Source organism: Kryptolebias marmoratus, linkage group LG12 (assembly GCF_001649575.2).
Source record: "Kryptolebias marmoratus isolate JLee-2015 linkage group LG12, ASM164957v2, whole genome shotgun sequence".
NCBI classification, from domain to species: domain Eukaryota; kingdom Metazoa; phylum Chordata; class Actinopteri; order Cyprinodontiformes; family Rivulidae; genus Kryptolebias; species Kryptolebias marmoratus.
This window is the reverse complement of record NC_051441.1, coordinates 6,676,120-6,701,072: the sequence shown is the minus strand read 5'-3', so window position 1 is coordinate 6,701,072 and position 24,953 is coordinate 6,676,120. Positions and strand designations below refer to the sequence as shown.

Here is a 24,953-nt window from a genome sequence, read left to right as displayed (position 1 = left end):
TTTGCATAACCTTTTTCTTGCCGTTATCTTGGCTTCTGCTCATTTCTATCACATTTATTCTTCGACAAATTGCTCAAACTACAAATTGTTTAACTTGTTCTGAGTAACAGTAACTGTATTTATGTCGTACGTTAAATAGTATATTAATTTTGGGGTATGTTTTATATGACAGTTAAATGTGTCGGTGAGATATAATTTAAAAAAAAGTTTTTGTCGACTTTTGTTTCCTGTTTCAGGTCCATCCCGCTTCCTGTACTCTCTTTGCCACAAACCGACGGATTGTACACAATCATCATGGCGACCCAGGATGGTGGGTATAGAGAACATTTAGCTAAATTCCGCCAATATTTTCACTCTAACTTCATACTGTTTTAGTGAAACTACACACGACTCGCGTGGGATCGCAAATATCCGATGTTACTCAGAGACTGCAACACAAATTTACGTTTCTCGGCAACGCTTTTTTTTTTCTTAAAACGCGCACGAGTGTGTTCCAGTTAGCGAACGTTAACGTTAACGCTAACATCAGTTACGTTGAGCTCCATTAACGGAGGGTGAAGGTTGAGCTCCGGACAATCAACGGATGGGAGGTTTCTGTTGCTAAACTTAAAGAGTTAAACTGAAAATAAAATATCTTTAGGAATGTCAATGAAGTGTCAGCATGCTGTATCTTACGTAAACCAGTTTGGTACCAGAGAGGCTAAATATCCTGTTTTGGTTAAAGATATTAAAAAGGCATGCTTTAAATCAACCACGGTTTTCTCTTATTTTGAATAAAATCCCCAGCACCGAACACAGTTAAGATTTATTTAGTAGCTGGGGGGAAATAAACAACAACAACGGTGGAAAGAGCTGGAAGGAACACGATACAGAAAGTAGCAGAAAAAGCGAAACTGGACTTTATAGCGTTTTGTTTGGACTGTTTACAGATTTATACATGATTTTAAACATAATTTTTAGTGTGCAGTAAAGAAAAAAGACAAAAATTGATTTTTATTTTAGGTCACGCACGTTTTGGATCATATTTAGGTCAAAATTAAAGAAATATGGTACTCTATGAGAGGGCTATAAGTCTATATATATTCTTGTGTGGACTTATTATTATAATAATAATGACTTATTATTAATCTCAGTCTGGGGAATTCCTTTGTTGAAGCAATATTTAGCTCCAGTTCTGGTCCCCCAACAAACAAACAAAAACCAGAGCAGTTAAACTAAACAGTCTACAAACCAGCAAGAATTAGAGGATTAATCATTTACTCGGATAAAATAAGATCATCTCCAACTATTTTAAAAGGGATCATTACTTACAAGCAGAAACCTTCGACTCTTATCTAATCTTAGTGTCTTCGCTATAAAATAAAAAAAAAAAAATGCTGCTTTTCCTGTTTTGGACTCTTGTAAACAAATGTTTGAATGTGATGGTTTTCATCTGTTGTTCTTTCCTGAAGCTGGGTCACAAAAGCTTTGGTCTGGAGCGTGAATGTCGTTCACCATTCAGCTCTCTCACGACCAAAAACGACCTACGACAAACTTCAGCGTAAGAAACGTTCTTAGAAAGTCGTTCGGTGTGACTGTTACGTCTTTTCCCCGGCCATGAGGCGTCCACAGCCGTCTCTTTTCCTCGTCCTCCTCCCTTTGTGTGTAGAGGCCGAATAGAATAATTAGATCATCAACGTCAGCGCTCAGCTTCCTTTTATTGTTGGACCGGTGTCTCTGTTGGATCTTTGTGAAGCACTCAGTCTTGCTGCAGCTTCTCTTAAATCTTGCATTGAACAGTGGGTTTCAGGTTTCAGGTTTCAGGTTCCTGTCCAGATGTTAGAATCCCGGGCTTGGACACGTACCGCTCAGTTATGACCAAATTGCACAATGTGAGCCAAGCTTAGGACAAGTTTGTTCAGCTTAAACTTCAGTCTAGAAGAAACGCATGTTAAGAGCAGGGCGTCTTCTTAAAGTTTGCACCTGCATTGATATTGAGAATCAAATTTTTTCGAGCCGCTGCACAGAATTTTCTTTCACCAAGTAACTTGTGCTCCTGCAGGAAGTGATGGAGTCATGATGGAAACCGAGGCGAAGCCAACAGAAGCCGAGCCACTTGGCGAGGAGGTCGAAAAAGCCGACGCCGAAGCTACGTCTCACACGGATGCAGGAAATGCCACAACTCAGGACTCTAGTATTAGCAACGGCGACGACGCGGACGACAAGCGGGAGACGGTGGATCTGAAGATCATCTGGAACAAGAACAAATACGACCTGAAAATCCCCGTCGACAGCACCGGAGCCAAACTAAAAGAGAGGATTCACTCACTCACTGGTGCGCACGCAGACAGCTTCAAATATTACTGTAGATACGGCCTATGCATTATTTAAAACAAAACTTATTGACATGTCCATCTTTCGTTAGGTCTTCCACCAGCAATGCAGAAGGTGATGTACAAAGGACTGCTTCCAGAGGACAAGACGCTACGTGAAATAAAGATTACGAATGGTGCAAAAATAATGGTAGTAGGATCTACGATAAACGATGTATTAGCTGTTAACACGCCGAAAGAGGTCATCCAGCAGGAAGTTAAAGCTGAGGAGAACAAGAAAGAGCCTTTATGCAGGCAAAAGGTGAGGCTGCTTACATTGTTTTCAGATTGTCAAATATTCAGATCTTTGCGATTTTGATTTTACCTGCAATGTGATTACAGCAACACAGGAAAGTATTAGACAAAGGTAAACCAGAAGACATTATGCCAGCGATTAAAGGAACAAAGGTGAGAGGAGGTGTTGGCTGTAGGTTTGTACGTACAGCATTGTTGATGTGTGCAGCAAACAGAGTAACCGCCGCCTTGTGCCGCCAACAGGAACGATTGCCAACAGTGCCTTTATCTGGAATGTTTAACAAGTCTGGAGGAAAAGTAAGACTCACATTCAAACTGGAGCAGGATCAGCTATGGATCGGAACAAAAGGTGAGACGACGGTTGGACTCTTGTGTTTTCTGACCCCAGAGCCGCGTGAATAAAATCCTTGTCATGCCTTATTTTGGTTTCTCGCCCGCAGAGAGAACAGAAAAAGTCCCAATGGGCTCAATAAAAAACGTAGTGTCTGAACCCATCGAAGGCCACGAGGACTATCACATGATGGTAACTACTGCCGGCGCTTCCTGCATGCCACATTTACTGCTTTTATAAAGAGAGACAGAAAGTCAGACGTGAAGCTGAGAAGGTTCAGTTTATTTGTAGAGAATGAGCAGATCAAGACTTTTGTTTAAATAATCGGCTCTTTTAGGAGTTCTGTGATGTGTTCAGGGTTCTGCATTGAAGCTGTAAATCTCCACATTTATTTAGAGAGTCGGGTCACGAAGATCAGGACGCCTTTAAAGAGAACCATGTTGTGTGTCGGAACACATCACTCTGTGACATTTACAGTGTAAAAGTTTAAATCACTCCTAATTTATTTAAGCCAGACTTCCTTGAAATCTTTCAGAGCGGTCTTTTTGAACAACCCCTCTCTAATCTCTGGGCTTTCTAAAGGATTTCTGTGGACTTTAGCTGCTTTTTCTCCACTTTGCTGTCCAGATTTTGCAGCTGACCACGGCAGTGTATTGTGCAGTCCATGCTTAAAAGACGAGGAAAGTGGAGAGAAACAAAAGAAGTGTCAGACCTAAAAGAATGTATTTACAACAAATGAACAGTATTTGAAAGCAGTTTTTTTTAAGAAACATGAAAAAGAATCCAGCAAAGTCCTGACCTGAGAGATGCATCATCCTTCAGTTGATTATCTGCTGTTTGTCAGGTTCTCAACTACTAACTCTTTGGGAAAAATGTGCTAAACTGTGTTATATTTGCTATTTTTATGGATTCGTTTAAATTAACGAGAGGCTGCTGACAACAAAGTGTCTAAAGATCCAGTTTAGAATCGGTTCTTAGTGAAGTTATGTGTTATGAGTCAAAACAACGTTGGTTCTTCCCTTGAGTTCAGGAGAGTTTCTGCCTGAATAATTCATAAATCAGAGTTTCAACAAAAAGACACTCTGAAAATGGTCAGGAACTGAACTGAGCAGAAAATCGGTGAAAAAGCAGCCAATGCCCAAAGATCTTTAAAAGATCTTCAGAAATCTCGATCAAGACCTCTTTAAAAGATGCCAATAAAAACCTGGCTCATTGGAAGCACCATCTAAAGGACTGAGGGATGACTCAGCGCTGTCAGGAAGGATCAACCTCAAAACTCCCAGATGAAATGTCGAACTGTGCAGTGAGGTTCTTTTCTACCACCAGTAGGTGTGTTCAACCTCATGGTGACCGTTTTGCCTCATACTGGCACTTCTATAAGTGGGAACTTCCATTTTCTTGGTTTATTTAGCACCTCCGGCTGACTGAGCACTTGTGAATTTTTTATAGCGTCGTTGGAAATCTTGTTCCATAGTATGGATCTCAACATGCACACGGGATCGATGTGGCGGTGTCACGCCCTGTAAACCGGATCCCGATCAATGTGGAGTTGCACCTGCAGTGCGGAGGTATTGAATTATATTCTGGGGCTTTCAAGGCCCGGCAGCTCGCTTCTGTGTTTACATTCTGACTCGGTAAATGAAACGCGATCCCGGCGGCTCGCTCGTCGTGTCCCTGCGTCGGGATCAGTGAACGGGTTGGAGAGGATTGAAAATGAAACCCCTGATGGTAGAAGTGAATGGGAAAGGAATATGGCTGGTGTTGTCAAGATGTCATTATGTTTAGTTTCAGGTGGGTTTTTTTTTCTTCTTTGTTTTAAAACTTACATCTCGTTCTTTGTTTGAGGGTCTTAGAAGATGTACGGATTTCCCACAAAAATATGTTTCTATCAGACCTGTTCGTATTGTTTCAGGTTTATGTTGCAGAAGTAACACGGAGCATCAGATGTCAGTTGCAGATGCACACTTGTTTGTTTTTCTGTTTACCTGAAGTTAATCTTTAGTTCAGCTCTCAGCTGCTGTAGGAATATTCGGTGGTAGTGAGAGCGCATGGCGCGTGTCCACGTGGAGACAGACGGTTGCTTTGATGTGATAGATCCAAAACCAATCAGGGAAGGAGACAAATAGATCCAGCTAGACAGTAAACCTGGTGTTCTGTATCACCATTCAGCGATCCTGGGTTCTCCCGATCCAGAGGAGGTTTCTGAATATGTTACTCCCTGTGGAGTTTACAGAGGCTGTGTTTAATTGTGATATTCAGTGGAAACGTGGAGATTTTGTCATCCAGGACTTCTTCTTCTGCTTTCCTCTCTTTCTTTGGATGTTTTCTTCTGTTTCCTTTATTTGTCATCTTTTATTTTCTTCCTCTTGCGTCTCCCGTCTGCTTCTGCTTTCTTCTCTTCATGTTTGTTTCTTCTTCCTTTGCTTTCTTTCTTGTCATGAAAGCAGCATCTGTGATCAAAACGATGCATTTCAATAAGCTGCATCCCCATGTCCCGTCCCCCCCCCCTGTTGTAGGCTTTTCAGTTGGGTCCAACAGAAGCGTCTCAGTATTGGGTCTACTGGGTGCCTGCACAGTTCGTCGATGCAATCAAAGACACAGTCCTCGGAAAATGGCAGTATTTCTAATGTGCCTCTTTTTTTGACTTTGATGAACTGGGACTGAGAAGAGGAGCCAGCGACGAGCGAAACGAGACACCAACGAGGCGTAAGGAACTCTTTGGAATATGTGTGAAGGAAACTGACGGATGCCTGTGGACTAATGAAATTGTTTTTAGGTGAAAAGTGCACTATGTGGCAGCGTAACGTTCCTCGTCCCTGTTGATCATTCAGTTTTCAGCAAATTCAAGGGAAAACGATTTAAAACAAATGTACAGAAATTGCTAACACTTTTCTTCAGTTATTCTTAAAGAAATAAAAATTATTTAATGAAATAAGTTTACGTTGAGTTATTTCAGCTTTGCTTGTTTTGAAATCCACACACTGTGTTTACATTATTATGAGGTCTTTAACTTTAGGATAAATGCAACCAGTGAAGTTTTATTTTAAAGAAATGAGAAAGAGGCCTGGAATAGATCAGCGCCGACGTTTTAAAGTTTAATTTTTTGTATTTGGGTTTGTGTAAAATGACTGTTTTCCTTAGAAATAAATCATCCAAACAGAACTTTGTTTTACAGCCCAGCCTATTTTCATCCTGGATTTCTGCTTGCTTATGAAACCTACTGTAATGTCTGGTGGTTTTCTTGTACCAAACAACTTAAAAACTTTTTGAGATTAGCCTGAAAACACAGAGCTTTTGTTTACAATTTTCAAAAAACCCTTTTGTCTTTCAGCAAAATAAAAATATGCTAAATACAGGACATTAAAGTCGCAAAACACATTAAGGCATGTTAGGTTTACTCAAATGACTTATCTCTGTTGTCACTTTTTTATTAGGTTACAACAGTTTTTTTATTGAACTCATTTATCAGTTTAGTGGAGGAGTGGAACTGTGTTACATGAAGTGTTGGTTTTGTTTTCAGGGCAACAAGGCAGAGAAATAACTTTACAAACAAAATAGTGATTTTTTTTCTTTTAAATATAAAGTTGTTTTGCATGTTGGGTTAATAATTTATATTAGTTTTTTTGTGGGGTTGAGGTAACATGTTATTTGTATTTATTAACTTTTTGACTGACGCCTCAAAGGTGTCGGCTGTAGCAGTCAGAGTACACATTTCACATGGGACTCATGGCAATACTTTTAAATCTCTTCCCAGTTCTGTACAATATTACTTGAAATCAAATAAATTCTAACATTGTTGCTAATGAGCTCAACTAAAGAAATTAAAATGTGTTTTTCTTGCAGGCTTGATTTTCCCTTGTACGAAGAGGAATTGTTGTGTCTCTATATTACCTTAAAGTCTCGATTTTCTTATTTAATGTCCTTTTTTTTGCCAGTATATTGCAATTTATTTAAAAAATACCAGCAGCTTTAGTTATTAAACAATGCAAACATTACAACAAAAAAATCCAAATTGGGAAATAAAGTAATAAGTTTAGTGATTTGTCCGAACTAAAATTGCACGTCTGGAGCCTGTACTTTGTGTTGAAGTTTGTAATGCTTTTACTTTGGAAGATCTCAGCTAGGAAGTTGCTGTTCCGGGAACACTACAACTTCCGGTTTAGCGGTTCAAATTCCAAACTGTAAAATTATTAAGTCGGAGGTTATTTAAGCAATAATTTGTCATGGAACGTTTTAGTGCCTAAACTCAAGCTAAATAAAATCATCTACTATGTATTATAGTTTAAAAGAGACAAATAAATATATCGGGATGTTTTACTTTGAAAGTACTTAGCCCGGAACCTCTTGCTACAGGAAAACTACAGCTTCCGGTTAAAACTGTTTGGCGGTTCGCTGTGAAATGAGAACTTTCCTTGTCGACCCCACCGTCTGAAGACAGCCGCTCTGCTTCGACAAGCTTCACCATGGAGAAAACGGGCGGCGAGCAGAAACGTCCTCCGCCCGTCAAGGTGCTGTCCGGCCAGCTGAGGGCGGCGGGGAACCGGGCCGCCGCGGCCGCCGGCAGCGGGGAGGGGGTCGTCATCAGGGCGGGCAGAGGTCGCTCTCTGCGGGTGTCGCTGGTGTGGATGCAGGGGACGGTCCTGGAGGCGCAGCCGGACAGAAACACCGTGCTGCTGATGGATGAGACCGGGACCTTTACGGTTCAGGGCGTGAACAGCATCCCGAGAGGAAAACCATGTTTATTTCCAGGTAAACAAACAAACAAACAAATAAAGGTGAAAACATGTTAAATAGATTTAATCAACCACTTGTTTATGGCTTGTTAAATATTAATGAAACCTGCTATTTAGTGTCCAGGGATATTTTAAACGTCACACTGAAGAAATAAAGATAAAAAGTACATCTAAAAATTGAACAAGGAATACTGTCAGTCATAAACATGAACTCTAAATTTGTTTTTATTTATTTTGCTGTGGCATTAATATTAAAAATACTAGTTATAAATGAATGAAGCACTTAAGTAGTTTATTTCAAAATCATTAGTTTTGGTTTTAATTGTGCAGTGTTTTATTTTGAAACCTTCCTTTCTTTCTATACCCTCCAATTCATTAGATTTCTAGTTAAATAAGCTGTTAATTTCCCATTTTGTAATGAGAGTTGCAGATTTTTTCTCTCAAAGCAGCATCATGTGTAAAATGCATGACTTTACATCACAGCCCACAGCTCCATCTGATCTTTAAATCTACAGTCAGGTAACGACTAACCAGCTCCTGCTGCTGATGTTGCAGGTAAATATGTCATGGTGATGGGTGTCATCGAGGCCGCCTCGCCCGAACCGGTCATCCGTGCCGTGAAGATGGCCGACCTGTCAGACTTTGCTGCTCTTCACAGACGGATGTGGAAGCTGGAGGTGGAGGAGCTGCAGCAGATGCTGACCTGAGTGCAGTCACTGCGAACAGGTGTCAAAAACTCAAAAAGACAAGGAGACCGGACCTTCCTGCTGTCTTGGAAATGAGACCTAAAAGAGATCCTTTTGGGGTTGTTTTTGTTTTATTTGGGCTGTAAGACTGTGCTCAGAACAAGAAGTTCATCTGCAGGCCTCAATCTGAAGGTGTGACTCGGTGAAAAGGACTCAGCTCAGTTGAATAAATGTTAACTTTCTTTTATAAAACATAGCTTTACAATTAAAGGTCTAGCATTCCTCAAAGGATGATGATGAGAAACGACAGAGCTAACGTGCAGAATTGCGCCCAACATTTGTGCTCAACATCTGTAAAATTGACAGTTGTAGCCATTTTTGTGTTGGCTAATGCTGATCCGCTGTGGTGGCCATCTTGAATTGGATTGTCAGTTGTAGATGTACATCCAATGATCGCTTCCTGAACGTTTCATTAAAATTCAACCAGTGGTTCATGAGTTATTTTGCTAACAGAGTTGACTACAAATAGCTTTTTCAGGTCTTGTGCAGACTGTTGGTGATCAGAACAGAGAACATAAACACATCTTTGACAGAAGCAACCAAATATATTCAAGTTTTCTTTGGAACTGAACACTTAATAAAGCAGGCGTTTCAATAGATTATAAAAGGAAGCTTTATTTGGTAGGGTGTCCATTACACTGGAAACACTATTAGATAAATGGAAAGTGAAAATGACCTGTTGACTGATTAAACACAAAAATGCCAACTGAACTCTTAATTTAAGTAATTCATACTTAAACAAGAACGGTCATTAACAAACTGCTTTTGAAAAAAAAAAAAAACTTTTAGGTTAACTAATATTCAGAACATGTCTCTGATCGAGGTTAAACATGCTAATTTTGTCACCGTTTTCAGGTGTTTTACAGAACAACGCGCAGCAAAGCTTCAGGAGCCACACTGAATGTTTGCTACTGATGTTAACACTCTGTAGACGAGATCAGAGGGACGGTCCTGAACGCCCTTCGTTTAAAAATCATGCTGCGGTCAGGTTCCATCCTGGGCTCAGCAGAGGCCCTCAAGAAGAACCTGACCCAGGACTGTTTGAATACTGCATTTATTTGCAAGTGGGCATGGATATTCTCGTTAGGTCATTATTTAATGTCTTTAAGCAGAAAACTGTATTTTCCAAAGTCATTGTCATTTGGTGCTATAAGATGGTCTTTTCTGGCTTTGGCAAGTTTCATCAAAAGGAATTCTCTGCGCTCCCTCCATTCTTTCAGCTCCTGCTCCCCGTGAGCCAGCTTACACAAGTCATCCTCTGTGCACGTGCCTTTGAGGAATCTGAAACCAGATCGTATAATAAGCAAAACAATAATGCAGGTACCCAGAACTACAAGTGACGCACCTATTATTAAACTTACCTCTCACAAACTTTGAAAGTGCCGGTGGGAAATCTGTACTGCCAGCAGTTCTGGTCGTCCTCAGAGTTGAAAACTCTCTCTTTGTGTTTTTCTGAAGTGATGTGCTGCTGCCACTGCTTCTCACTGTTACAGTTTTTACCACATAGCCAACAATGATTGCCAGCCTGCAAAAAACAAAAAAGATATCCGTCTTAATCCTGACAGATCATTCACAGACTTTGAGGCTCAGATTTCCAGAGTTCTCTGATGATCTGCGAGCTCTTTGTGATGCCAAACTGTCTGGAAATATCAGGACCCTATAAAAAAACATTTTCCTTCCCACACTGTTTTTATTTTTTCTAAATTCCATGTTTTATGACGTAACCACATTTTTTCCACTTTATGTGATGGATTAATAAAATAATTCAAAAGCATTGTATTTAAGAAATGAATAAAATTTGACGTTTCGATGTGAAGGAGCGGCGGCTCTGCTCCGAGCTTCCCTGGATGACGGAGCTCCTCGCCTGAACGGTGAGGGTGAACTCAGCCATCATACGGACGAAGCTCATTTCAGCTGCTTGGATCCAGGACCTCGTTCCTTCTGTCATGATCCAAACATGACCACAGGTGAGGGTTGGATTGAAGACAAACCAGTAAATCTTTCTTCCCTACGGCAGACCGAAGCAACGCTCTCTTTACTGTGGATGAGGCCCAATCCGTCGAGGCAGAGATTCCCCCTGACTCGAAGGAATAATTCCACCTTGTTCCAGTGGAGAACCTGGTGTTTGACTTAGAGGAACTGACTCTTCATAACTAGTAAAAAAAATATAATGAAAACTGGGACGTCGTATTGTAATTGTGGTCTCTCTTCTTGTCTTGTTGACGACTTGAAGTCCAGATTTCTTTTAGAGCTGATGTTCCGCTCATAAAGCTGTGCGGGTCACTCGCATCTGGTTTCTCCTGATGTGTTTTCCTGTAAAAGTCTGCTGAAGTGATAAGCTAACGTTAGCCATGTCCTGGCGGTCCCAGTCTGTTCCTGCAGCAGACTTCTGTAACGCCTCTACCCTCCACTCACCCTCTCCTCAGACACAGGACACAAAATACTGTCTGGTTCTTTGCAAAGTGTGAAAAACTTAGATAAGAAAAAAAAAAAATCATTACATACATTTTACAATTAACCCCATTTTTAAAGTCTTATTCCACAATTCTGCCCAACTTTTCCACATCTCAGAAATTAAAGGCCTCTAAAATGTCCTATAATTTAAAAACAGAGGTGTGATGTCATTGTATGTAAGATTTTACTGTCTTGACCTCTATAAAGACAGTACATAAAACATACATAAATCATGAAGATCTATGAAAGCAATGCAGCAATGTGGATAAAACTGAAATTAAAAGTTGAAAATCTTTAACCAGCAAAATGCAGCAGTTTCATTTCCTTTATTGAAGCAGATTAAAAACCCCAGAGTGATCGAGATCTCAGGATCTTTTAGTTCATGTCCTCTAATCTCGGAGTTTAAACACAACCTGTGTGCATAACCAGACCAGATCCAACTCACCACTTCCTCAGCGTAGTCTGTTGGCATGTGGATCTGTTTGCCGTTCTCTCTGACCGAATTATTGGACATGTCCTCCCCCCAGCCAGGCTTCTGAGACAGCAGCCACTGCTCATACAGCTGATCCATATCTGGAACTGCACGAAGAGAGTGAGACGATTTACATCTGAACGATATTTTACTGATGAAATTCTTGTCAGAACTCACTGTTGTTTTCCTTCATGTAGGTCCAAAGGTCTCTCTCTTCTACACTGTGAGCAAACGTGCAATTCCCAATGTATTGACACTTTTTGCCGGCTGTCACATGCATGCAAATCTACAACCGACAGAAAAACATTTGGTTAATATTCCTGGGAACGTGTTTTCAGCTGTGCTGGATGGGATCATGTTGAGGACTCACCTCAAACTGAGACGGGATGGGTTTTTTGGTTGGGAGTGGTCTTACCGTTGTCCATTTTTTCCTTTCATGGGAACTTACGAGCACAACTCTCCTGTCTTTTGCCCACCTGAGTGAGAACGACGCACACAGAGTCACGACATGTTGAACAGGTTGGATCTCTTTGCATATTTAAATCCAAATACTTACGTGTGTCTCGCCTTGGCTGTGCAATACTTTTTATTTTTGTCAGCTTCACTTAGTTGGCCGTTCCTCCAGCACTGGCCACAAACAAACATCATCTTCAGATTTGGAGGACCAAACCGCCTTTGAGTGGTAGAAAACTGTGGACAAATTTTAAAAAATAAAAGGTTAAAATCTGTATTTAGCTCTGCAAATTTGTAAGAATTAGCCAACAATGCGCACAAGTAACGGGAAGCTCACATTAAAGTCATTTGTGCAAAAACTCAACATTAATACAGAACAAATAATTCAAAAGTGCACAATCAGCAGTCAGTAAGTTGCTGTTTGATTCAGACTTTATGAGATTCTGACCACGGTTTGACAGCATTACATCAAAACATTTTAAATCATTATTTGTTTACATTTAAAAACCAATAAAAATACGATTACTGCTGCTGCCTAAATAATACCTCGTATAGCCTAATAATGATTATACTGTAGGTATAATATCTAAGTATTTTATTCTTAATGCAGTAATATAAAGCTTTTTAATTTATAACATTTTTATTTACAATGATATTTAGACTTAGGGCTAAATTTAATTTAATTACAAGTACTGAAATTAATTTTAAAATTGAACACCACAGAGTCAGCAGGCCGTTTTAAAATAGTGACTTATAAACAAATTAAACAGGACATAGATATCATTGACCAAGTATAGGTTAGTTTGTTGTTTACTTAGGGAGCTGATGTTTTATGTTTTATACTGACTGTAAATTGAAAATAAAAGTGAGGTATTTCCCTTTAAGAGAGTCCTGTACAAAAAAAATGCAGCCGTCTTTCATTTTCAGTGTCAGAACGAAACTAAACTACAGCAGCAGGTCAATTTCTTTATCCTTCTAAAATAATTCTTTTTGTTTGGCAGAATATTACTGCTCCTCTGTCAGCTCTTTGTGAAATAATGTTTAAAATGTTAGTTCTTTAATGACCCTCTGTGGTGTAGATATTTCACTAACATGCTGACTCCTGGAGCTCGTTACAAACAAAAATCGGTCTCTTAAAAAGAAAGCCAGGTGTCGCTCCTCTGGCAAACAGGACCTGACTGACTGGGTTTTCTGTCAGATAAAATCTACAACCAACCGAGCCACCAAGCAGAAGAAGCTGAGGGGAAATCCCCCTCAGCTGCGGCTCGGAGCAACACGTTCAGTAACTGAGGGGGGAAATAAAAAAGCAGAAAATACTCTCCGCCTCTGTCATCTCATTTTAAGGCATTTCTACAGTAGGAGTGTCATGAGGTAAAAACACTGTGGCCTACTCAAAGCTGGTAGATGCCCCGGGCTTAGTGTCATCACCTCCAGGAGTGTTGCTTTGTCTGTCTGTAGCAAGATGACTAAAAACTAATGAACAGATTCTGATGACGTTTTCAGAAAATGGTGTGTTGTCACAAGAAAAAATTAAAATTTGATGGCGATCCTGATAATAGACACTTTGGGCATGGCAGAGCTGCTGTTAAAGACATTCAACGCTACCCTGAGATACTGGCCTGATACTTCCATTGTAATTATTAATATGAGTCGTACTCAATGTAAGAAATAAAACCACAATCTTGTTTTTACCTGGGCTCCCTGCAACGAAGCTGTTGAATTCCAATACTTCTTTGCCTCTTGAACAATACTTTCAGGAGTGATACCTGCGTAAAACAGACACATAAAACAAAGCAGTGTATTTTCCTGGAGGATGTTTTCTACAGCCTTGGTGGAAAAGACTGAAGCATTTGTACATAAAACACATGATATTTTTATCCAGAGACATTCAGCGGCTGTGCGTCTTACCGAGCTCGTGCTGCATCATCCACACCTTCAGCTCGATGAGGCTGTGGGCGTAGAAACACTCGTCTTCTCTCACGCAGCCGTAGCGAACTTCATGGCGACAAAGATCCAGCTGACTCTGAGGACTCAAAGGTCTGATTTTGGAATAGCGAACCGAGTTCTCCTTCAAAATGTGGACTAGGCACCTTAAAGACACACACACACACACAGGTCAGTCTGGTTCTGCTCAGATTATTCCTGAAGACTTTTAAAACGTTTTCTTTGAATACAAGCTGTCAAACTTTGGCTGACTCACTTATGATCTTCAAAGTTATGTTTTGTCACGGGGTGAGAACAAAGTGAAGGCTCATCTTTGTTAGTTTTGCTGATTATTCTGGGCTTGTGGTCGAAGCACACCTGCAGAACAAACAAGTACTGAAATTGAGAAAATGAGCAGTGAAAACAGTTCATCACAGAGGCTCGTTATTAGTTCACATTCTTTGATTTGTAAACCACACAAGTTGTGTTTGACTTATTTCTCTGCATATAATTACATTTAAAACTTATATTTTCAAATTAAAATTGAAATGAATAATTTCAGAATAAAAAAAAGTGGAACATTACAAATGGTTAAGGGCCGAGTATTCTAATATAATATTCTTATGATTCCAAACTTGATGTTTTATCACTGCTGCTGATGACAGTCAGTCAGGATTTATTTATTTTTGTACACAGTTCACAACAGAAACTCCAGCAGGAAGAATCAATTTACTATGAATATTATTATGATGATTATGATTATTAAGATTTACTACGAGTCAAAAAGGTTTTCCTGTAAAACCATCTATTTCATCATCGGCGTGTTGGTGCTGCAGGATTTAAAAATAAAACGCCAAATTACGCAAAACTTTTAATTCTGTCATCAATTTTGTAGGAGTTATTTAAGATAAAGTATCTCCTGATACAGAGTCTTGTGTTTTCTTACAGAACAGCTGCAAACAGAACACCTTAAGGACATCAAGTTATTAACTGTAACTCAGATATTTTGTATTACCATGAATGAGACCTCTGTAGCTCTGTAACACAGTGACGTAAACAAACTGTCTGTGCACCATTAGACCATTCCTTACTGGAACCACAACACTGCCTAATATCACAGTCTCTTCAGTAAATGAAGGCCAATCCTCACCCCACAGAGAAACGTGAACGTCCCACGATGCTCCTGTAAGATCTTGGGGACAGTCAGCCTGATGTTGGAGTTTGGTCCAAAAGGATCGAAGAGCAGTTCTCTGGAAATAAATCCTTTCCGCTCCAGAGTCCAAACATCAATTTCCTCCTGACAGTATGCAAATGTGCAGTGGCCAGGGTACAGGCACTCTTTTCCAACAGCCACCTCTGAATCAGGTAAGGTCATATTTTAGTATTCACTCCAAGTACAAACGTAACGTGAGAGAACAAAGGAACAAAGTGGTGGTAAAATCTGTGTGTTTTAAATGAGGGTAGATTGCGACAAAATGTTTCTGTCATAATATATAAAAGGAGCAATGAAAATTTAACAACATTGAAATATATTTCAATCTACAAAGACAATTCAATTTCATCAGGACTTTTTTTTTCTTCTTGAATAGAACTGGGGACAGAAGTTACCTTTACAAATGTAATAAGGTCCGACATATTGGGTTTTTGTTGGTCGGGGTCGAATGAGCTTCCACATTTTGTCAGGTGAATGCTTGATTCTGCCAAGTAATACATCCTTTTTGCATTTATGATCTTCAGTATGAAGCGTGTAATCCAACACTCCAGGTCCTGCGAATGGTAAAAGCAGGTTACAGCGAGCTCTCCTCTTCATCTTGAAAAACAATGACCACTTCCAGCTCGGAGTGGGCGATGTTTCAAACAGATGAACCGCTTGGTTTCCATGAAAAACTGCGTCGGATTCATCATCTGGCAGTAGTTCAGATTCTGAAAAACATCACTTAAAGGCACTGCCACAAAAGGTTTGTTAAACCGCCTGCAATGTCATAAACTGGGAACAACGAGACGTGTTTAAAACTCTGCGTGTCGAACATAAAACCTTTTTCAGATGTTCCCTTACATGCACCTATTCACCTCTGAACTGAACTATTTGATAAGTGTCTTTAAAAACCAGGTCACAACAGAAGACCTAACAGTTTGAAGGCTTTTTTTCATCCTGCCCTAACTCCTGTCACAAGGACCCCTCACCTGTTTTGACGTAGCATATTGAGCAGGCTTGCTTGAACTCGTGTGTTTCAGCTAAAGGGTTCTTTGCTAAATCCACAGCTGCAGGTAGGTCCTTCACTTCAGGCATACCTACTGCCATCCCCATTGGTGCGTCATTATTGTTGAGCTGCGTTTAAAAACAACGCAATTAGGGTTTGAAACAGGAAGTAAGCTGATGTCGTCTTAATAATAAAGAAAACCTAATTACCTGTGGAATGAAGTGACCAGAAACATAATCTGAAGAGAGAGAAAAACAGAAAAATACAAGTTCTGTTGATTTGAACCAAAGTGAAATTACGAGACTTTCCAGGAAACGTTAAGTAGTCCCACCTGATTTGTAGTCTATAGAGAGACTATCAAGAGAGTCCAGCGGTGAGGCCAGAGAGTCAAAAGTGTCCATACCAAAATACGTGCTTGACCCTGACTTGTTATAGAGAGGGGGCAGAGTTACGGTGCACTGCTGGCCACTGCTGTGCAGAAACGGGTTCATGTCAGATGGCATCAAGAACGAGCTCGACATAGAACTACCCGAGGAAATACTGGTTGGTAGAGGAAGGGGCCCCTTCACCGTGGGAATAATCTAATAAAAGAGACAAAAAGAAATTACACATCTGCTCAGACATCTATTAAATTGTGCCCTCCCCCATTATTCAGTGGGTATCTACAGTGCAATCTGCTCACTAACCATGCCTGAATCAGGACCGGCTTGGTCCAGTAGATCATCCAGGTCGTCCCCGATGATGTCTGCGTCAAAATCCTGACTCGGTTCGAGAATCGGATGAGGCTTGCTGGTTCGACACCCGTTTACAAACGTGTGCACAGAAAGAGGAACTGACGTGGGCGCAGATACGGGCAGGGGGACAGACTCAAAGCCCGGAGGCTCAGATGGGGTTACAGATTTGATACTGTTGCTAGCAGGAAGTTCATCAATTACTGAGTCATTCAGAGGCGAGTGGACTGCTACTGGGGGTTGGATTGGAGCTGGACTGGGGGCCAAAGCACTGCTATCCTGGGTAACAGGAGGCACTTCTAAAACACACAGAAACAACAGGATGAGTCATCGACAGCATGTGTGGTACCCAAATCAAAGCTTGGCTAAAAATTAAATCTTACCAATTTCTATATCTTCAACTGAAGGTGAACCATGAGAAAACTGAGAAAGAAAAATCACAAGTTACTATATTTCTGGGAGAGTGTGTTTATTTTTAGTTCGTTAAACTGTGTGGGTGATGATGCTTACTTTGTCACATGATGCATCCTGATAACTTGATCCCCGCAAAACATTCAAGGCAGGCTGGTAAACAAAAACACCTCTTTTTCATTTTTATTGTAAAATTATAACAACATAACTACTACTAATCTGATCAGGTTACATCAACAGTAACACGCTAAACTAGTTTGGAGATAAAAAAAGGAAACAATAACACTTCTGAAGAACTCCATGCTATCAGTAGTTTCACTCTGTGTCACAGTTTATACATACCTTACTTCTTACATAGGCTTTACGGATTTTTAACCCCAAAGTTTTGGCAAGGTCCTGAGTCAGCTGAGTGACATTGGAATCCTGAAGACGAAACAGGAAGTGTTGATCTTTACGACGTGTTGTAGTCTATTATATTCAGCATTTAATTTAAAATAAGCAATCAATCTTTCTGATATGCTTTACTTGGTGAAACTTATATGACCGAACTGATTCTGGTAATCTTTTATTTTTTTTGCTGTATTTAAGTTCAACATCTTCCAACACTGCAGATAAAACAAACAGTGACATGGTGTAATGCAGAGCTACTAACAACCAGCTCAGTGGCCTAATGGTAGAGTGTCCGCCCCGAAACTGGGAGGTCGTGGGTTCAATCCCTGGCCGGGTCATACCAAAGACTGAAAAAATGGGACCCATTGCCACCCTGCTTAACACTCAGCATTAAGGGTTGGAATTGGGGGGTTAGATCACCAAATGATTCCCGAGCGAGAGCTGCTGCTCACCGCTCCCTCAGGGGATGGGTCAAATGCGGAGAACAAATTTCGCACACTCAGGTGTGTGACAATCAGTGGATCTTTCTCTCTTTTTTTTTTTAAATGAAAGATAAGTGTACGTTTGTAAGAAAGAGTAGAGAGAAATATAACCATCTGTTATTAAAGGTTTCGCTTGTTTTTGACGTTAAATGAAGTGGAATAACTTTTTTGCGATGTTTAAAATGTTAAGCTGACCCTCTCTAAGCCATGCCCAGAAGTACAAATTTTGCTGAAAATGGAAACACACATTTATGTTAAATTCAGTTTTAATCTCAAGAAGCATCTACTCTGTCAGGAAAACAACAAATAAACCCAGATGGGTTTTGTGTGCCTGCAGGTAACCTTGATGACTCGTTTTATTTCCTGTTGTTCAAATTTGTTTTGCCAACTTCGAGACAAAAAATGAACAAATTACTTGGAAATTTAACCAAATGAGCTGCAATTTGAAGATATTTTCTCTTACCTGAGGCACTGCAAGAGAGCATTTGGCAACAGCCTCGTAGGCCTCTTGATGTCTCCCCATCTCTTTCAAGGCTTTTGCTTTTCTGTACAGGGCTTTGTAGTTCCCCTCGTTTAGCTGGAGAGCTTTTTCACAGTCTTCTAGTGCTTGGTCAAACAGTCCCTATTAATGTGATCAGAAACATGTTGATTTGGTTAGAAAGCCTCACAGCGGAACAAGCATGATACTTTGTACATAAATGGATTTTATGTTGGGTGTGTCGTCCTGTGACAACAAAGAGGTTTTACCTGCATGTATTGTAGCTCAAAGCAAACAGACAATGAGGAAACAAATACCTTTTAGACGCACTAATTAAAACAAAAATACTAGAACTAAGTTTATCAACTAAAACATAGAACTTAGTTTATACCAAGACAATTTTATCCAGGTGGGCTGTTGATGTACTCATAAATATCACCATCTTATTGCATTTCTTCTGATTTGCAAACATGTTATTGACATTTACTACTGCTTTAAAAGAATTTAGCAAAAAACCAATGTGTTTATTTGTTTTAAATATTTACCTTTGTACAGACTGAAATAAAACATTTGCAAGTTTGTCAAATTGTTCCTAAAACTTGAACTTGTATGAACAGATCAACATGTTGGTCTATTAATCCACCCTGAAGTCCCTTATAACGTGATGTCAGCGAGGGGAAAACAGACCCCATGACTCCACGGCCAGCATCTTATCAACCTTAGAGATCTCATAATGTATGCAAGTTAGTATCAATGGCAAAAAAAGGATCTTATTACAGACGTTTATCACATTCCATGCCAAAGCTGCCTGCCTCCAGGCTAAACTGCAACACTGCATCAGTACTAAAGGTTAAACCTTAAAGGCCGTCTAAACAAACTGGGACAAACGTTTGAGCTCAAAGCAAATCGCAATAACCCTCGTAGTGGGCAGAGATCACGATTTACAGAATGATCCTACAAGAAACCAGCTTTGTTCCCCTTGCACTGTGAGTAGCCACTTGAAATGTCTTTGTTAATTCTGTTTCAGACGTAGTGTTTTGTTGAATCAAAGACAGAAGGAAGTGGAAAGTAAGTTGACCTCAGCGTGACAGATCCCGTCTACTTACCGGAACAATATTGAGGTACGCAGCAGCTCGATTTGCATACAGTTTTTCCAGTAAACCCGTTGGAATACAGATTTCTTCGGAGTCCGCGTAGTCTGCTATGCTCAGCGCTTCTGTGTACATTTCAATAGATTTTGTCCATTCCCCTTCTCTAAACACGTCATTCCCTTCTCCAAACAGATTCCACACCAGTTCCTTTATGAACACCTGGAAATGGAAAAAAAGAGGATGATTTAAAAAAAATAACCATTCAAAATGTGGATTCATCAACCAGAAATGGCTGCCTATCATTTAAACGTTGTGTTTCAATTAAATCAGCAGAACAAAGCTTACCTCATACTGCTCTTGGCTTCCAGGAAATGGAAGAGTTGATCTAAAAGCAAAAACAAAACTTTGGTTAAAACAAAACAAACAAAAACAACAAGCATGAGAATGAACAAGTTTAGAAACATTTAGAGCTCAAAACCTCTCACTGGGTACAAAGCATGTATCAGACTCAACAACTTCTTAAAAAACTATCAACAAAAACAAGAAAACCTTAATAGGAGTAACAATGCTGCCATTAATTGTTTTCAATAAACCGTTAAAAATCAACAGTAATGAAGCAAATAAAAAGTATCTGAATATAAATCACAGAGGTAAAGATGGGTGTGGCTGTGTGTTTATGTTTTATGTGCAAATGTTAACGTCTGGATGCAAACAAAGATCAAAAATGTATCATTTACATTTAAAGAAAACTGATTCATTGTGTTAATGATTCTTTTGTTTTCTGCACTGAAGTCAGGATGTCACTGGGCTGTGACAAAATGTGAACAAAATTCGTGAATTTCCAAAACATCTCAAAACGTCTGCCGGGGTTCTCACGTTCGTCCCGTGAGTCACGGAGCCTCGCAGTCTGGACGCTTGCGAGACAAATTTTCTCTTGAAATAGTTGCAGAAACTTCCCACTTTTGTTTCTCTGACTCTGGAGCACCAAAGCTGTATTTTTTGGTGAATTCCCACCTTTTTTTTACGTACTCTTTGGAAACCAGCACGGATTTGTAACTTGACATTGCATGCACTGTTTGCATTTGCAAAATGAAATCTGCATCAAAATGTTTGTTTAAAAAAAAACCTTGTTAAAGCTCCGCTGTGGTCCAGAGCTTCCTTTTAGCTTCACAGGGGGGATTTCCTCCCTGAGGAGAGCTCGGGTTTGACAGGTGTACCGCCCAAGTCAAACTCCCCACCTGTTCTTGTCCCGTGTCAGCAGGACAGCCTGAGCGCTTCATGTTACTTGGGACTCGCCTTAAGTGGTAAATAATTACAAAAGTAGCGGCATTTTGCTGCAGCCAACGGAGCAATGACAGGGCTGCGATGCCCTTAGATGCCATCCCATACCAAACTAATTAATAGAAGACATCTTGTAATCGGTGTGTAAACACACACGACCCACAGACTCTCAATGCAGGTGTACTGAAGCAGATGCTGCATGCAGAGAAAGTGCAACAACTCTGTGTTTTTAAATGTTTTAGGAGCTTAAAGTCTGATTTGAGTAGAAGAGCAGTTTGAAATTTTTTTTAATAATTTCAGAAAACACCTGGGGCTGCAGCCTAACCACGTCGAGGAAATTATTTTATAAAACTGCTCCAAATCTCAAACGCTTACTCCAGTAGATTAAATCACAAATCGAGGGCAGAGACAGCTGCCAGCGTTGGTACAAAACGGGCCGAGGTGTGTTCGATGTGGGTGGAGCCGGAGACAAAATAACGTGCATGGCCTAGAACACAGTTTTGCAAGCCGTGCACAGAAAAATAGACCACGAATTGGTAAGTAGTCTCCAATATTCACAGCCAAGTAAGATCCTGGCTTTACACAAATAAAAAAGAAAAAACATTTAGTGTCAAAAAAAAGATTGCAGTAATTTCCCCAAGTTTCATATCAATAATAGTCAGACATGTGATGCAACATTAAACTGGTCACATGATTTATTGCACAAACCAAGTAAAAGGTTGCTGTATTCATCATTACAGCAGGAAAGCTGCTCTTATACGCTCCACGCTGCTGCAGTTGCTGCCTGGCACAAAAAGTTGTATTTGCTCCTGCGCACACTAGATTTGGGGAATGTGACATTTTAAGTTTGTGCACTTTAACTGAGGCAGGGCCAGCTCTCCTGCACACAGCAAACCAAAACACATTTAAGACAAAGAACACGCCACCACCTGAAAGTAACGTCATTTAACGTGTAGTTTGTGTTCATCAAGCTTTGTTAAGATGAAAATTAACCTATTATTTGAAAAATCTAATTCTTTTCACACATCTAGCTCCTTCTCTGTGACACATTCATAGGATCGGTCGCCGATCTTCCGAGTTCGTCATAAATGATGTAATGTATTAACCAGAAAAACTGGTTAATTAAAACAGTTTCACCTCGTGACACAATGATACAGTTATGACACACGCTGTTAACGCACCACTTTTGTTTCAAGACTAAAAGCGCCCTATCAGATAAGAGGAAACGCGACTTCATGCTGCAAAGCAGTTCTAGAACAATGTGTGGAAGAACCTTGAGTCTCCACGAGCCAGGAAAACAGCACAGACGTCCCACAGAAACACAACCCAAGGAAAGCCACTAATCAGCTGCCTCCAAGCTGATCTGAACCATCATGACGCAATCACAATGTTGTTTTGACAAGAGGAACATGACTAAGATGTTTCCCATGCTCATTTATTATCACTGGATATGCTTATCGTATTTTATTTAGCAGCTCACAATGTTGACATGTTAGATTTCCACAAGCTAAACATTCACAACAATGAGGGCTCAACCCTGCAATCAATTTATACTCATGTGACATTCAAACACTATCCATTGTTTGTGCTGGGTTTGTTTTTTGTTTAAAAACATTACATAATATATCTACGGTGAGCACGCAGCACAACGCTCTCACACATGTTGTGTTTACAGCTCTATGTTTGCATCAGATTTTTGTGGATGCGTAGAGTCTCTCAACTTCACTTGTTCTCTTTCTCCTGAAGCTGGTTATGAAATCCCTACAACCACAGTAACTCAAAGGCCTGCAGACCTTTACACCGATCACAGTTGCTGTCTCACTTAGCAGCTCTACATACCCTGGAATTCACTGCTGGCCCTTTCCTTTGTGTCTTCCTGAAGTTTGGAAAAGCTAAGATTACTGACTGTCCATTACACGGGCTTGTTTTTAACCATAATAAATGTTTATTTTGAAACGTCAGCTTCCATTAATGTATCCGAAGATCAATGACAACTGAAACATTCATCTTTCTATCATTCAGTTAGGAAAAAAAACACTAATAGATCACATTCTTTAATAAAACACTATTCAGAGCAACAATAGAACATTATTAGCCAATTTCTACCTAGAGTCAAATGTAAATTAGTAGAGTTTGCGGTTTTGCATTTGCACTTTCAGTGAACAGTGAACCAAACATGAGCTGAAACTAAATGGAGATGGGTTTTGTTTTGTTTGTTTATTTTATCTCCAAACAAGGTAAGTGGATTCTTTTAATCCCAGAGATTTGAAGCAACAGGGCCCCATCCCATGTCTTGTCTCTTTTTAAAAAAAAATCATTAACTTAAACAAGACTTACTGGATAAACTGAAGGCCTTTCTGAATCTCCTGCCAGCGACTCCTTCTGTCCCGAAACACTTCGGACATATCTGTGTGTTTCAATATCCTCTCCTTAGACTGCACCTGAAATGAAACAGTAACATCCAGACTGTTAGTAATGAACCAAAGGGCGGGAAAAGCACATAAAAACAAAACATGAACTGCAAATCTAACAAACAAAAAAAATGACTTTGTTTCTGAACATCAGAACATCATCTTATTTAGGGTCAAGAGTCATTATTTCTGAGACCTCTGAAGCTTCACCCTGTCTGCCTTCCCCGCCTCACACACACACACTTCCGCGTTTAAGAATGACGACACATTTGTAGTTCCGGAAATGAATGTTGAGTCGGCTTCATTTCAAAGCTCAAGAGCCAAAACTGACTCATTAAATTAGTTAATCGCCGATCGACACGACGGCTTTACTTTACTTCAACCTGTATGTTTACGGAGTGAAAATTAGACTCGACGATTTTAGTTTTTTTTATTATTATTTTCTTTAAAGGGCTTAGCATCTATGAGCAAGAGATCCATTGTCGGACAACAAATAGGTGACATTTACCTACGACTCTGCGTCAGTATTTGTTTATTTCAGCCGCAGAAAATGTCGCCACGTTAAGTCATTTCTCAAAGACGGGATGACAGAAATGTTAACGAGTGTCCAGGTTTTAGTCGTGCTTGTTTTGATTTTAGCAGTCCCAGGGAAAAACCCAGTCAAAACAAACCACAACCCACACGTACTTACAGTCCACCTCATTGATTGTAAATGTTTAACTTTAACTGTAAATTTAGCCTTACAGCAAATTAGATAATGAGCTATGCTGGTGATGTTAGCTGAGCTTCAAAGCAGTTATGCCCCTCCTATTAGATCCGCGAATCCAAAAAATCAGATTCATTCTGGTGACATTTCGTAGCTCTAAACCCATATAATCCAGGGTACCCTAAACTACCCAGGCAGCCCGGGTAGAAACACGTTTTTAAAGTGAACTTATCCCAGCTGTCCGATAATGGGCGCACAAAATTTAGCGCACGTGTGTTAACCCGCCGACAGGGACCATCGGCTCTACTTCTCGTTAGCCGTCGTTACCGTCTGATAGCAAACTTCAGCGATTTTTTTTTTTTTTTACACAGTCGCAAATTAATTGTAGCTGAGAAAAAAATGTTGTTACTATTCTCCAGTTACCGCAATACACACAGGCCTAACATGTATAAAAAACGCCCAAGTTTTTAGGAAGTAGTCTTAGCCTAACAAAGCATCGGCATGTCTAAGTTAAACTAGTTCCTCAACGCAAACAATAGCGAGCTGGAGCCGTTTAGCTCCTGGCAGAGGCTGAGTAAACACCGCAGACACTGCTGAACAACAGTTCATTTAGACACTTACATGAATGGGTCTCAATTCCAAACAACCCGTAAGTCTGTATTTAACAAGAGGAGGGAAAATGATTTTTTTCGTTTTAGCTAAAAAAGAACTTGGCTGGATCTTTCGTTGAAGGCCGCCCTTTGCTTCTTCTTCGTCGAATGATAATGAGGCGGCTCAACCGTTGACTCCAGCACTCTGCTGCCTCCAACCGGTGAAGGTCGGACACTACACCGTTTTATATTTTAAAATGACCCTATTTTAGAAATAATCATCATGAACATAAATAAATCAGTTTATTTTCTGCTGATACTTTTATTTATTTATTTTATTTTTGCTGAAGTTTAATCTGATCAAATGCTGGTGTAAATTCACAGTTGTCCAGGACATGGTAAATCCAAAAAAATGTTAAATATATAGGTTGTAGCTGAATAAAAGTCCAGTTGTTTTTGTTTT

The 24,953-nt window shown here is 40.0% G+C and overlaps 3 protein-coding genes across 4 annotated transcripts; 2 read left to right on the top strand and 1 right to left on the bottom strand.

The window, feature by feature from the left end:
- Nucleotides 1-165: 165 nt before the first annotated feature.
- ubfd1 (ubiquitin family domain containing 1) lies at nucleotides 166-5,872 on the top strand. Of its 2 annotated transcripts, none has more exons than XM_037978686.1 (7): nucleotides 166-310; nucleotides 2,042-2,314; nucleotides 2,405-2,613; nucleotides 2,694-2,759; nucleotides 2,850-2,955; nucleotides 3,047-3,129; nucleotides 5,385-5,409. In XM_037978686.1, the coding sequence occupies exons 1-7, from the start codon at nucleotides 295-297 to the stop codon at nucleotides 5,391-5,393; spliced, it is 762 nt and encodes a 253-aa protein (XP_037834614.1). In that variant the 5' UTR covers nucleotides 166-294; the 3' UTR covers nucleotides 5,394-5,409. The 2 variants fall into 2 exon arrangements, with proteins under 2 accessions (XP_037834614.1, XP_017284848.1); XM_017429359.3 differs by lacking the exon at nucleotides 5,385-5,409 and adding an exon at nucleotides 5,454-5,872 and having other exon boundaries at nucleotides 167-310.
- Nucleotides 5,873-7,289: 1,417 nt separating this feature from the next.
- rmi2 (RecQ mediated genome instability 2) lies at nucleotides 7,290-9,374 on the top strand. The gene is made up of 2 exons (XM_017429360.3): nucleotides 7,290-7,686; nucleotides 8,226-9,374. The coding sequence occupies exons 1-2, from the start codon at nucleotides 7,401-7,403 to the stop codon at nucleotides 8,375-8,377; spliced, it is 438 nt and encodes a 145-aa protein (XP_017284849.1). The 5' UTR covers nucleotides 7,290-7,400; the 3' UTR covers nucleotides 8,378-9,374.
- On the bottom strand, nucleotides 9,012-24,650 carry zc3h7a (zinc finger CCCH-type containing 7A). Its single transcript, XM_017429358.3, has 23 exons — nucleotides 24,522-24,650; nucleotides 23,121-23,224; nucleotides 19,848-19,887; nucleotides 19,518-19,721; nucleotides 18,397-18,555; nucleotides 17,404-17,484; nucleotides 17,161-17,214; nucleotides 17,034-17,073; nucleotides 16,606-16,949; nucleotides 16,251-16,500; nucleotides 16,129-16,157; nucleotides 15,903-16,047; nucleotides 15,327-15,485; nucleotides 14,869-15,074; nucleotides 13,996-14,096; nucleotides 13,704-13,885; nucleotides 13,488-13,561; nucleotides 11,899-12,032; nucleotides 11,713-11,818; nucleotides 11,520-11,628; nucleotides 11,316-11,449; nucleotides 9,778-9,941; nucleotides 9,012-9,697 (listed from the first exon to the last, which is right to left on the bottom strand). The coding sequence occupies exons 2-23, from the start codon at nucleotides 23,186-23,188 to the stop codon at nucleotides 9,508-9,510; spliced, it is 2,973 nt and encodes a 990-aa protein (XP_017284847.1). The 5' UTR covers nucleotides 23,189-23,224; nucleotides 24,522-24,650; the 3' UTR covers nucleotides 9,012-9,507.
- Nucleotides 24,651-24,953: the final 303 nt, after the last annotated feature.

What these genes read in the sequence shown, in the direction of transcription:
- ubfd1 (XM_017429359.3), top strand. An exon ending in GAGGATTCACTCACTCACTG is followed by an intron (nt 2,315 to 2,404) that starts GTGCGCACGCAG and finishes ATCTTTCGTTAG; the next exon opens with GTCTTCCACCAGCAATGCAG. An exon ending in ACGAGGACTATCACATGATG is followed by an intron (nt 3,130 to 5,453) that starts GTAACTACTGCC and finishes CCCCTGTTGTAG; the next exon opens with GCTTTTCAGTTGGGTCCAAC.
- zc3h7a (XM_017429358.3), bottom strand. Translation starts at nt 23,188, where the DNA reads ATGTCCGAAGTGTTTCGGGACAGAAGGAGTCGCTGGCAGGAGATTCAG. An exon ending in CTCTATAGACTACAAATCAG is followed by an intron (nt 16,158 to 16,250) that starts GTGGGACTACTT and finishes CTCTCTCTTCAG; the next exon opens with ATTATGTTTCTGGTCACTTC. An exon ending in CTTCGTTGCAGGGAGCCCAG is followed by an intron (nt 12,033 to 13,487) that starts GTAAAAACAAGA and finishes ATTTGTCCACAG; the next exon opens with TTTTCTACCACTCAAAGGCG.
- rmi2 (XM_017429360.3), top strand. Translation starts at nt 7,401, where the DNA reads ATGGAGAAAACGGGCGGCGAGCAGAAACGTCCTCCGCCCGTCAAGGTG. An exon ending in AAAACCATGTTTATTTCCAG is followed by an intron (nt 7,687 to 8,225) that starts GTAAACAAACAA and finishes CTGATGTTGCAG; the next exon opens with GTAAATATGTCATGGTGATG.